At 38.4% G+C, this 13,743-nt stretch overlaps 1 protein-coding gene across 1 annotated transcript in view; it reads left to right on the top strand.

Annotated features, from left to right (window-relative positions):
- The window catches only part of PPEF1 (protein phosphatase with EF-hand domain 1), a 165,496-nt gene that overhangs the window by 134,225 nt on the left and 17,528 nt on the right, over positions 1-13,743 (top strand). Inside the window, exons 8-10 of the mRNA XM_007958383.1 lie at positions 6,349-6,534; positions 8,183-8,316; positions 11,371-11,477. Of these exons, the coding sequence (XP_007956574.1) occupies positions 6,349-6,534; positions 8,183-8,316; positions 11,371-11,477 (427 nt within the window). The remainder of the gene's footprint in view (positions 1-6,348; positions 6,535-8,182; positions 8,317-11,370; positions 11,478-13,743) is intronic.

The raw sequence follows: 13,743 nt of genomic DNA, 5'->3' as shown, positions 1-13,743 counted from the left end.
AAATACATTTTATTGAAATATAATTTATGTACAGTGAAATACACACAGCTAAAGTGACATGGGTCAATGCATTTTTTTTCAGTGTTCCCTCCCCTCTTCTCCCCCCCCCATAACCAACAAAGAAAGTTTCCTTCCATATATAAACCTTTCCTTGACTTTTTACGATAATGAACTAATACTATATCCTTCTGTGATTGACTTAATTTCACTTAGCATAATGTCCACCAAGCTCATCCATGTTAGATGGTGTTTTGCAGATTCTACATTATTTTTTAGTGCTGCATAGTATTCCATTGTGATTATGTACTAGAGTTTGGTTATCCATTCTTTTGTTGATGGGCACATAGGTTGTTTCCATGTTTTTGCTATTGTAAATAGTGCTGTGATGAACATGGGTGTGCATTTATCTGTTTTTGTCCTGGCTCTCACTTCTTTAGGATGTATACCTAGTAATGAGATTGCTGGGTCAAATGGTATTTCTAATTCCAACTTTTTAAGGAATTGCCATACTGCTTTCCATAGTGATTGTATCATTTTACAGTCCCACCAGCAGTGTATGAGAGTCCCAGTCTCTTCACATGCTCGCAGGCATTTGTTATTTTCTGTCTTGTTGAACTTTGCCATTTGTGCTGGGGTGAGCTGGTATCTCATTGTTGTTTTGATTTGCATCTCTCTGATGGTTAATGATCATGAGCATTTCTTCGTGTATTTGCTGGCTGCCTGAATATCCTCTTTGGTGAAGTGTCTGTTCATGTCTTCTGCCCATTTTTTAATTGGATTGTTAATCTTTTTGTTGTTGAGGTGTTGGAGTTTTCTATAAATTTTAGAAATAAGTCCCTCATCAGATATGTCATTTCTGAATATTTTTTCATAGTCTGTGGGTTCTCTTTTTACTCTTTTTGGAGAACTCTTTTGAAACACATAAAAATTTAATATTTAGTAGGTCCCATTCATCTAGTTTATCTTCAGCTGTTTATGCATTTTAGGTTATGTTTGACAGTCTGTTTATGCCATAAATTGTTGTTGCTGTTGTTATGTGCCGTCCAGTTGGACCCGACTCATAGCGACCCCTCCTTGGGTTTCCAAGGCAGTATCACTACGGAAGTAGATTGCCCCATCTTCCTTGCGAGGAGTGGCCCCTATTTTTTCCTTGAGGAACTTTATAGTTTTAGGTTTCACCTTTAAGTCTTTGGTGCATCTGGAGTTATTTTTTGTGTATGGTGTGAGGAATGTATCTTGTTTCATTTTTCTGCAACTGGATATCCAGTTTTGCCAGCACCATTTGCCAGCACCACCTCCTGCCCATGTAATGGATTTCAGCCCTTTGTCAAAAATCAGCTGACCATAGGTCAATGGATCTATTTCTGGGTTCTCGATTCTGTTCCACTGGTCTATGTGTCTGTTTTTATACCAGCAGCAGGCTGTTTTGATTACTGTGGGTATATGGTAGGTTTTGAGATCTGGGGCGGTTCTATTCTGTCCTATATGGTCACTGTGAATTGGAATTGACTGGATGGCAATGATTGGGGGTCATATAAAAGCTATAGTTCAATAAAACTTTTCAATTTTAAAAAATTTTCAGAAAAAAAATCTTGTAAATAATTATTCTTTCATGCAGTTACCACACAAGAGGCCCTTGTGCTTCAGAGGAGAAGATGGTACTGATAGGAAAGAGATTGTCTCTGCTGAGGAATTTATTTCAGCAATTCTATAAAGTGCTCCAGAATTAAGTCTATGTTACGGCCATAAGCAGGGTAAATCTAGGCAAGTAAATGAATTCTAGACAGAGGAAAGAAATGCTGAACTCATAACATGGGTTCTGAAGAAGTTCAGTTTTATAAAACTGATACCTCATAAAACTTTAAATCAAAGAAAAACTAAGTGTTAGATATATCTTCTTTTCACTGATGAGCCAACTAAGGCCACGTTGACACAGGTAATTAATAGAAGAGCTAACTCCGTGGCTAGTGCTTTTTCTAATTCACCAGAGTCCTCTCATTTGTACATTTAACTTATGTGAATCTAACTATCTGCATATGGTAAGAAAGGAGGAAAATACCGTAAATGTGTATTTTCATATATATGCTTTTATCATATACTATATCATATACTACATATTACCATAGTACATGTTTTCTAGCTCTCCTTCAATACCAAACACATGAATCAACATACAGCCATGTTCAGTGGGGCAGCCATTTCTGGTCCTCTTCTTAAGTCCTCATTTGTACCCACTAGAATAACTGCACAACTTACAATGCATGCTTCTTCGTACCTTCAAAAGAAATGTGGAAAATACAGACTCTTAGAATCATAGTCTGTTAGAACTTTGAGATACTTGACAGGTTACCTGGCCATTTAAAAAATTTAGAAAGGAGACCTAGAGAATTCTTTCAGAGTTGCACAGTGTTAGTGACAAAGCTAGTTTCCCTCACTACTGCTTAATCTTTTGTGGGAGAAGTTTAAATAAAGAAACATTATAGATAGATCAGAGCCACAAAGAGGGAGCCTCTTATTTTCTATGAAAAATATTCTTAGAAACCTGGGTCTTCAGTCCTGGGCATTGTGTAGCCTGCATTTGGCTCTTTCTGTCCCAAAGGGAAATATTATACTAATAAAATGCTTGTGGACTTTTTTTAATGGAGAACACATTGTGGAAACCAATCAGTAGCTAAAAGTGACAGAATCTATTGCTGAAACTGAGATGGTACTTATCAAGGGAGCAGAAGGTAAAATAGCTCCTTTAGGAGGTATTCTTGGATAAACAGTTGTCTGTCTATATTTATAATGGGAAAAAGCAAGGGCTTCCTCAGGCCGTGGGCTCAATGAAACACACCCCCTCCGCCCTGGCCCAAAGACACAGTTATTAAGAACACTGAGCTCTGGTAGCATAGTGGCTAAAGCACTTGACTGCTAACCAGAAGGCTGGCGGTTCAAACCCACCAGCCACTCCTCGGAAGGAAGGTTGGGCAATCCTACTTCCGTAGTGATACTGCCTCGGAAATCCAAGGAGGGGTCGCTATGAGTCGGGGCCGACTCAACGGCACATAACAACAAGAACAACAACAGGGCTAGTGTAACAAAGTACCGCAAACTAGGTGATTTATAAGAACAGAATTTATTGTTTCAGAGTTCTGGAGGCTTTGTCGTTGTTGTCGTCATTGTTATGTGCCGTCGCGTCGTCTCTGACTCATAGTGACCTATGTACAACAGAATGAAACACTGCCCGGTCCTGTGCCAGCCTCATGATCCCTACTCTACCTGAGCCCATCGCTGGAGCCACTGTGTCAGTCCATCTTCTTGAGGGCCTTCTCCTCTTCTGTTGGCCCTGCACTTTACCAAGCATGACATCCTTCTCCAGGGAATGGTCCCCTCTGACAACATGACCAAAATAGGTGAGACGAAGTCTGGCCATTCTCTCTTCCAAAGAGCGTTCCAGCTTCACTTCTTCCAGGACAAATTTGTTAGTCCTTTTAGCAGTCCACGGTACTTTCAGCATTCTTCACCAGCACCACAACTCAAGAGCATCAACTCTTCTTCAGTCTTCCTTATTCATTGTCCAGCTTCTCACATGCATATGAGGTGATTGAAAATGCCATGTCTTGGGGTAGGCGCATCTTAGTCTTCAAGAAGATATCTTTGCTCTTCAGCACTTGAAAGAGGTCTTTTGCAACAGATTTGCCCAATGCAATACGTCTTTTGATGTCTTGACTGCTGCTTCCATTGGCGTTGATTGTAGAACCAAGTAATATGAAGTCTTTGACAACGTCAATCTTTTCTCCATCTATTGTGATGCTGCTCATTGGTCCATCTGTGAGGATTTTTGTTTTCTTTATATTGAGATGTAATCCATACTGCAGACTGTAGTCTTTAATCTTCATCAGTAAGTGCTTCAAGTCATCCACACTTTCAGCAAGAAAAGTTGGGTCATCTGCATATCTTAGGTTGTTAATGAGTCTTTCTCCAATCTTGATGCCAAAATCTGGAGGCTAGGGGTCCAAAATCAGGGTGCTGGCCTTGTTGATTCCTTCTAAGGCTTGTGAGAGAATCTATTCCATGTCTCTGTCTTAGTTTCTGGTGAAGGCTGTGATCTTTGGCATTCCTTGGTTTGCCACATCACATGGCTGTCTTCCTTTTGTCCTTCTCTCTGTTTCCTCTTTTGTAAGAACACCACTCAGATTGAATTAGGACTCAATCTGCAGTGTGACCTCATGTTCACTGGTAATGTCTTCAAAGACCTTATTTCCAAACATCATGTTCACAGGTACAAAGATTTGGATTTTATATCTTCTTGGGGACCCAATTCAATCCATAACCAACACCTAATTTGTGTTCATTTTGGGAAGCTGCTTTCTCCTCTGAACATGACAATGAAGCTCTTCTAGAGGAAAGACCTTTGTAGATTCAATAATTGTGAAACAAATGTGATTATGATATTTATTACTTAATTTTTTATGATAATTTGGGAGAAAGTTTACAGGGCAAATTGGTTTTCCATTCAATAATTCATGCACATTTTATTTCATGAAATTGATTGGAATCCCTACCACATAACAGTATTCTGCCCACTTCCTCCTTGTGTTTACTATTTCCCTTCATCCTTCTTTCCTATCCCTTCTTGCTTTCTGAGCATTATCCCTGGGCATATGTGGCCCCTTTGATCTCGTATGGTTGATGTAAGGAGTGTATACCTCCCCGGTATTATTGTTCACCTTATAGGCCTGTCCATTGTCTGGCTGAAAGTTGAGCGTTCAATGTCAGGCTTGAGGGGTGTCTAAGAGCCACAGTGTTGGGGGTTTTACCAGTCTCTATCAGATCAGTAATCCTGAGTTTTTTATTCTTTTGAGTTTTGTTTGACTGATTTCTCCCACTGTCTCCAGGACCTCCTACCATGATCCCTTTCAAGGAGTTCAGCACTGGTGGCCATGTACCATCTAGTACTTCTGGTCTCAGGGTCGTGGAAGCTGGGGTTCTTGTGGTCCATTAGTCCTATAGACTAAATGTTTCCTTGTGTCTTTGATTTTCTTCACTCTTGTTTGCTCCAGATGGGGAGAGACTAATAGTTGGCCATTCACAAGCTTTTAAGTCTCCAGTCACTACTCACCACAGTAGAATGTAGAACGTTGTGTTTGTGGACTATGTTATGCCAGTTGACATGCGTGTACCCCAAGACTATGGTCCTGAGGCCTCAGGCCCAGCGACTCATTCCCTCAAGGTGTTTGGTTATGACTAAGACGTTTTCATAACTTTGCCCCTGTATGCTCTACTATATTCATGGATATATTTGCAGCCCATATAAATACATACGTGGAAATACCCTATTTCAGACCTATAGATATTCATGGGTATAGTCCTATTCACCTTCCTACCCCTGTTCAGCTTGTATGTCTATGTATGTAGTCATGCATAGACTGTTATTACTAGTGTTATTGCAGGATTGTGTATGTAATAGTATGTACCTATGTTGCCTTTAACTCTTGTGCTCTTTCTTACCAGTGTCTTCCTTTGCCTTGATCATTTTGTGCTGATTTTCCCCTTATCATATATTGCCTTTCCCTTCACCCAAGTTAATGCATGTCTGCCCTCTAGTTGGGAGCTCTGGTAGCGTGGTGGCTAAGGCACTTGACTGCTAACCAGAAGGCTAGTGGTTCAAACCCACCAGCCACTCCTCAGAAGGAAGGTTGGCCAATATACTTCCGTAGTGATATTGCCTCGGAAACCCAAGGAGGGGTCACTATGAGTCGGGTCCGACTCAATGGCAAATAACAACATAACAACAGCCCTCTAGTTAGTGATTTACCTTCCCTTCCCCACCCCCTGATAACCTTCAAAGAATGATTCTTACTGTGTGTAAACCTTTTCTTGACTTTGTACAGTAGTGGTCTCATATAATATTTGTCCTTTTGTGATTGAGTAATTTCACTCAGCATATTGTCCCCTAGGTTCATCCACGTCATGAGGCGTTTTGCTGATTCATCATTATTCTTTCACATGGCGTAGTATTCCATTGTGTGTATGTACCATAGTTTGTTTATTGATAAGAATTTTTAAAGACATAAAAAAATGCAAAGACTAATTCTTCCTGTTATTAAGTATTGTTAAACTGGTTATTGTTGTTGTTTAATTGGTTAATGGGGATGAGTGGAAAGGGATTGGAGTGGCTTTGGGCATTTAAAGTATTCTGGAAGAATTCAAGGAGGAAATGGGCATGAAACAATTTTGAAGGAGGAATGAGAAATAGTTTGTCTTTGGGGTAACACGGGTTAATATTTTTGGTACATACGTCAGAACCTAGAAAGATCGACTTTCACGTGCAAGTAGCACCCTAATCTGGTTTGTTGTTCAAAGGTTATCGATATTCTGTGGAGTGATCCCAGAGATCAAAAGGGGTGTTATCCAAACAAAAATCGAGGAAGAGGCTGCTATTTTGGACCAGACGTTAGCATCAGTTTTCTTCGTAACTGTTCTAAGAAGTACCTTGTTAGGTCTCATGAATATAAGCCCGCTGGTTATGAGATGGGCCATAGAGGCAAGGTAAGTTAGCCCTGTTGGTGATGTTCTCACAGATATCCTTCCCACAAGCACAGTCTTCTCTTGACAGAGCGTGTCGGACCCAGAAGCCCATGGGAAGATGTCTTCCCTACTGCCAAAACAGAAGGCCATGCTTTTTTGAACAGAAGACTTCAGGTTGTTTGAAGGTGCCTCAGTGCCCCTCACCCTAGGAAATATTTGGCTTATTTCCCTGATATTCTCTAATCCCACAGATAGAAATTCTGGCACAAAGTACATACACAGAAAGGCCTTTTTTGTTTTCAATATATCGTAAGGCAAATCTCCAGTGCAGTGGGTTAAGCAGGTACTTATCCTCACAGAGAATGTATGTAAAAGGCAGCAGTGAAGCTGGTTTGTTCTCTTCCACCTTTCACACTTGCCCCGCTCAAGGCAGAGTCACAAAATACACTTCCCTTCAGCTTGCTGAGTAGTTGATCTCCACAACTGCTCACTGTGGTCATTTCAGCTGCAGCCAATAAAATGGAGTATGTTGAGCTCCTTCAGTGGTGTCTGATAAGGCTAGAAAAGGTAAGAATTGAAGAACTGGTTTCTTGTCCCAAATTGTCCTGGGGTGCTCCGTTTTCTAAAAGCAAACAGCAATTAATAAATATCAAATTGTGTGGTATTTCCTTCTATCTTAACATGATCACTTTTCTTAATTCTGTTAATTCATTTTAGGGTTACACTAATGTTAGGAGATTGGTAAGGCAAGTATTATTTAGGGATTCTTTGTATTAATAAAACTGTTTTGATCAAAGATTCTAAATACAAATCCTGATCAAAATGGGGAAAATGCAGAACAGAATTTCAAAATCTCATGGAATCCAGAATTTCTGGAGCCATTGAGGCTGGATGAACCCCCTAAACCTTAAATCATCTTTAAACCTTCAACCAAAAAATATCCCCTGAATTCTTCTTTAAGGCAAACAGTTGTTTAGTTTAATTAATAAAAAATGTCTGCCTTAAGTATTGTGTTATTTTAAGATGTATTTGTATGGGATCAAATTGACAACAGCAACTCAGAAGATTAAATAGAAAACTTGGGGGGTGGGTACTGAGTTTATGTTAATGGAAGAGGAACACTTTGGAAAAGGAAGGTGCCATGACTTGAAGAATGTAATCAGTGTCACCTCAATTGTACGTAGAAAAATTGTTGAACGTATGTTCTGCTGTATATATTCTTAACAGCAACAACAAATAAAATAAATTACAAAAAGAAAACTGAGAGAAAATAGGAGTGACTTGTCTGAAGTAGCATAACAGGGCCTAAGCTAGCTTTCCCATCGCAGACAAGTGGTGTCCTCCCACACTCCACCAAAGTCCCAAGACTGGTTCCTTTCCAAGATAGGAGTCAGGGCCCTTTACTCTACCCACCATTTTGCTGCCCTTAAAATACTGTATTAAAATTACATACAGGATTGCAAGGCCATGCACTGGGGATATTGGATTAGTGGGGATAGTGATTTTAAAAAGCCTTGTTTTCCTCTAATGGGATCGCAGGAAATCACATCAGACTTGGATAATTTTCAGTGATTTGGAAGCTTGTTTGATTTTTACTTTTTAAGAAATTATTAAATGGCCTTTTGAGAACTGATTTTACATGAACCTGACTTTCTTTTTCTTTAATCAGGTTATTACTGTATTTTCGGCATCTAATTATCATGAAGAAGGCAGCAATCCAGGAGTTTACCTCAGACTGGGTCGTTGTAAACCACCTAGACTTATTCATTATCGAGTAACACGCCGACAGGCTCTTTCTCAAAGGTGTGTATACTCTAAGGAGAATACTCAGCACCAGCATTGGTGACAGATTAGAGCCAGTCTGGAGTGATGAAGAGAAGCCATGGGAGTGAAGATAACTGCTTATTGGTGATTCATTGATTTAAACAAAATGGAAATGGTTCCAGACTCTGAGTGGTGAATTGTACCCATATTTGAAACCAAAAGAAACAATTCTAAATTTATACAACTCTTTAGATGGATAAAGAATTTAGCACCCAGGGACAGTTTCTAATTAAATGGAAAGAAACAAGGGTCCCTACGCTCATCCAGTCCCCTAACCTACAACCTTCTCTGTTGGACAAACAGCCCAATCTGGTCTTGCCCCTTTTCTTCTCTACCCAGCGGTGTGGATGCCTAAAATAGTTGCATGTCTCTCTCCATGTGATGGCGTTAATAGCTTATCTTCCTTTCTTCCCACCCCTTTAACATGATCTTTTTTAGACTTTTTACCTTATAAAACTAGTGTACTGTCCACAAGTGAAACAAACCAAAGACGTATAGAGAAAATGTTTACCATCTTCTCTCTCCCTACTTCTCAATCATCCTTTTCTCCACAAGTAACTAAAACAAACAGCCTAGGGTGGACCTTTCCACCTCTACCTTTGCTCCTACAAAAATAGACTAGCAATTACTAATTCATTTCATAAAACATTTTTGAACCTCTACTATGTATCAGGCACACTGTTCCAGGTACAGGTGATACGGCAATCAGTCCAACAGTCTCTTCAAGGCAGTCTGGGCTCTTACTATGAAGGGCCTCAAAATAATTCAAGCTTCTACCCATTACCCAATTCCAAAGCCATTTCAGCATTTTTAGGTATTCATTACAGCAGTACCCCACTTCCCAGTACCAGCTCTGTCTTAGTTTTCTAGGACGGCTGTAATACAAATAAATAAATAAATAACACAAACTGGGTAGCTTATAAGAGTACAAAGTTATTGTGTTGTAGTTCTGGAGGCTGGGCATCTGAAATCAGAGCATCAGTCATGCTAATTCCTTCTGAGACTTTGAGGAAGAATCTGTTTCATTCCTCTCCAGGGGCTACTTGACTTGCAGCTGCATTTTCACATGGTGTTCTTCCCTCTGTCTCTCTGTCTCTTTGTATCCTCTCCTCTTTTATAAGGACACCAGTCATAAAGGATTAGAACCTACCTTATTCCAGCATGACTTCATGCTAGCTTAACATCTTCAGAGACCCTGTTTCCAAACAGAGTCACATTCACAGGTTGAGAAAGTTCCCTTCTATTCCTAGTTTATTGAGTGTTTTTTTTTTTTTTCAAGAAAAGGGGTTGGATTTTGTCAAATCCTTTTTCTGCATTTACTGAGATGATCATGTAGTTTTTGTCTCTTTTTCCGTTAATATGGTGTATTACCTTGTATAATTGGGATAAATCCCACTTTGTCATTATTCATAATCGTTTCTATATGTTGCTGGATATAATTTGCTAGTATTTTTGAGGATTCTTGCATCTATAGTCATAAGAGATATTAGACTGTAGTTTTCTTTTCTTGTGATTTCTTTTTCTGATTTTGGTATTTATAGAATCTAGTGGGCAGTATACCCACCTCTTATTTATTTATTTATTTATTTTTTGGAAGTTTGTGAAGGATTGGTATTAGTTCTTCAAATGTTTGGTAGAATTCACTGGGGAAGCCATTTGGCCTTGTTTTTGATTCCATATTCAATATATATATGGAGAATTGTATTGATTTGGTTGTTGTTGAGAATATACACAGCAAAGCACAGACCAATTCACCAGTGTCTCCATGTGCAATTCAGTGACAGTGATGACATTCTCCAGGTTGTGCAGCCGTTCTCCCATCCTTCTCTGAGTTGTTCCTCCCCATTAACATAAACTCACCGCCCCCTAAGGTTCTGGCCCAGTCTTTCGAGTTGCTGTTGTCAATTTGATCCCATATAGATACTTCTTAAAAGAGTATTATACTGAAAGAAGATTTTTATTTTACTAGTTAAGCTAAACTATTGTTGGTTTTAAGGAGCCTTTAGAAGATATTTTTGGTTTAAGGACTAAAGGTTATTTCAGGACAGTAGTTTCAGGGGTTCAGCCAGTCTTCATGGCTCCAGAATGTCTCAAGTTCTGAGAACCTGAAAATATGTTCTGCATTTTCCCCCTTTTGACCAGGATATTTCTATGGAATCTTTGATCAAAATTTTGAGTAACAATAGCCAGACGCCATTCAGTTTCACAGCCAAGGAGGATGTTTTTCGTGGAGGCAATTAGCCATATATTCCTTATCCTCCTTATATGTATTCAATCTTTTTTCTTGTTATATGCCTATTTGGATTTTCTATTTCTTTTTGAATCAGTTTTAGTAGTTCACTTCTTTCTAGGAATTTATCCATTTTATTTTGTCAGTTTTAGCATTATGTATTTTTGGCTGATCAAGAAAGGAAGAGACAAGATTAAAATAACTAAAACCAAGAGTGAAAGAGGGGGTATCACCACAAACCTTAAAGAGATAAAAAGAGTTATAAGAGAATACTGTCAACAATTATATGCTTGAGAAGAACATATTATCTTACTGTTTGATGGAGTGTTGTTGTTATGCTAGCACTGTTTCTACTGAATTGTAATGCTTTGTCATATATATAATTCCCATAAATAGTAATAATTTATGAAATTTCTATTATATTCTACTTATATATTTGTTTTGTATCAGTGCCTGCTGTTTTCTTTAAGTAACTTTATAGTAAATTTGAATATCTGGTATAGCAAGTGCCTCTTTATTTTCCTTTTTCAAAATCATCTTAGATAGTCCAAAAAATTATTTCCATGTGAATCTTTTAAATACAAAAGAAAATCCACTGGGAATCTTTTTTTAAATTTCACAAAATATACTCATGTACATACATATATATACACACATACATTCCCCTTCTAGTACATGATGCATATGAATTTAAGCACTTCATTTAAAGTGGAAACTGGTAAATGGTAACATAAACACATTAAAATGGAGCAGAATTGGATGATTTATGTAACATTCACCTAATAATTGTTTTCTTTACATAGGTTGAACGTTCTTGAAAGTAGTGCCATCAGGATATTAAAAGAGAGCTTGATAGCACGAAAAACTGACCTTGTTCGTTCTTTTAAACTTCATGACCGCAATGCAACAGGTAATAAAATCATGTAATACTTCACCATTTATTAACACATCAGGTAACATATTGATCAGTTTTTATTCTCTTTGCTTCCTTAAGATTTCAGTTCTTTATTTTTGCTGGAAAGGAATGATTAAGATAAAAATAAAATATAATCTGTTATACACTGGGGAAAAGTCATATTCTTCCTTTCCAGTAAGTTTCTTTTGTTTTTGTAAAAAACAACAAACCTGCATTAGATTCTATTCTGGCAGTATGTCAGACTAAACATTTTCAAGGGCCCTCCTGTTAAGAAACAACTAGATTTTGCAAGAAGCAGAATTTTAATGCATTTGCCAAACTTGCAGTAAGTAAGGTAAATCTGCAGGCTGCATCTCCTCTCCCTGTGAATGGCTATTGAAAGCTGCATATGGAAGCATGAGGTAGAAGCAAGCACAACAGGCTGGATTGCCCTGGGAAGAAATGCTACGGTAGACTGTCAGCTACTCTGATGGCACCAACAGCCTGACTATTTGAATATTTCCAAGTGGTGTTGGGACCTGAGAATTGACCTAAAGATCAGCCCTGGTCACCAAGGGCTGGCTGCAGGGACAACTGCACTTGTGGCCTATGACTAGGAAGGGAAACAGGAAGGAGGGAGACAACCTGAGCTGTGCACTTTTGGCTGCCCAGAGGGTGCAGCCATTTTGTTTGTTTATAAGTGGTTGCTGTTTTGGATATTTAAAGTGACAGCATTCTCATTTGGATTCCAGGGACCTAAGAATAGGCTCCATTTGTCAAGGACAGCAGGGACATACGGGAGGCTAACAATGGGAAAGGAGACAGGTGATGAGTGTATAAGTGCTGCCAACTAGCAAATAGAGGCGCACAATACCCTGCTTACATAGATAATATACAAAGAAAATGAAAATCATGGGCAAGTCACTCCAACATAAAATCACCAATTAAATATAAACACAAAAATGTCACAATGTCTTGAAGAAAACAGAGCACCACAGTCCACACAAAGAAGCAAGATAAAGCAAGAGAAACAGGGGACCAGAATACAGACCCAGAACACATCCCAGGAAGAAGCAGCATTTGAACTCCCTGATAAGGAATTGAAAATAATTATATTTAGGTACCTTAAATGGATTGAGAAACAGATCGAGGAAAACAGACAAAATTGAGGAAAACACAGAGAAAACCCTAGAACAGTTTCGAAAGACAGTGTAAGAACAAAATGACAAAATAAATCAAAAGTTAGAAATGATACAGAATCTACACATAGAAATCCAGAAGATTAGTACTAAATTTTCAGAAATAGATGACACATTGAATGGACAAAGGAGTAGAATTGAATCAATGGAGGACAGAATTAGTGAGATTGAAGGCAAATACCTCAATACTTCTGTAGAAAGGGATCAGTCAGAAAAAAGATAAAAAAAAAAAAAATGAAGAAAGCCTAAGGATCATGTGGGATACCATCAAAAGGAATAACCTACATGTAATTGGGATTCCAGAACAGGAAGAGACAAAGAAAACCACAGAGAAAATTGTCAAAGATTTGTTGGAATGGAATTTCTCTGATATGATAAAAGATGAGAATATATGCATTCAGGAAGTCCAATGAACCCCAAACACTGTCCCCAAAAGAACATCACCAAGACATCATCAAACTCACCAAAACCAGAAATAAAGAAAGAAGCCTGAAAGCAGCATGGGGAAAACGAAAGGTTACCTACAGGGGCAACCAGTAAGACTAAGCTCAGATTTCTCAGCAGAAACCATGCAGGTGAGAAGACAATGGGGTGGTATATATAAAACCCTGAAATAAAAAATTTCCAACCAAGAATTATATACTCAGCAAAATTGTCACTCAAATATGATGGTGAAATTAGGATTTTTCAGATAAGCAGAAATTAAAGGAATTTGTTAAAACCAGACCAACCTTACAAGAGATGCTAAAGGGAGTCTTTTGGACAGAGAACCAACAACAGAAAACAACAACTGAGCATTAACACAAATGATGACACAACCCAGAAACCAACCCACTTATGGAAGTATTCAAAGTAAATGAGCCTACAAGATTGTAAACACAGAACCAGAGACATCAATTGACAAATGAGGACAACTACAAACCAAAAGGAGGGAAAAAATTGTGTAGTTGCAGAACTTCTAAATGGTAGGGAAGTCAAGACAACTGCAAGATAGAATGGACTGTTCTAAACTTGGGAAGAAAACTATAAATCACAGGGTAACCTCAAAGAAAAATGATAAACCTTCACATCAAAATAAAAAA

This window comes from Orycteropus afer, unplaced genomic scaffold, assembly GCF_000298275.1.
Source record: "Orycteropus afer afer isolate SDZICR_OR568_19922 unplaced genomic scaffold, OryAfe1.0 scaffold00949, whole genome shotgun sequence".
In the NCBI taxonomy this organism is placed as follows: domain Eukaryota; kingdom Metazoa; phylum Chordata; class Mammalia; order Tubulidentata; family Orycteropodidae; genus Orycteropus; species Orycteropus afer.
This window is presented reverse-complemented; position numbering and strand designations above follow the sequence as displayed.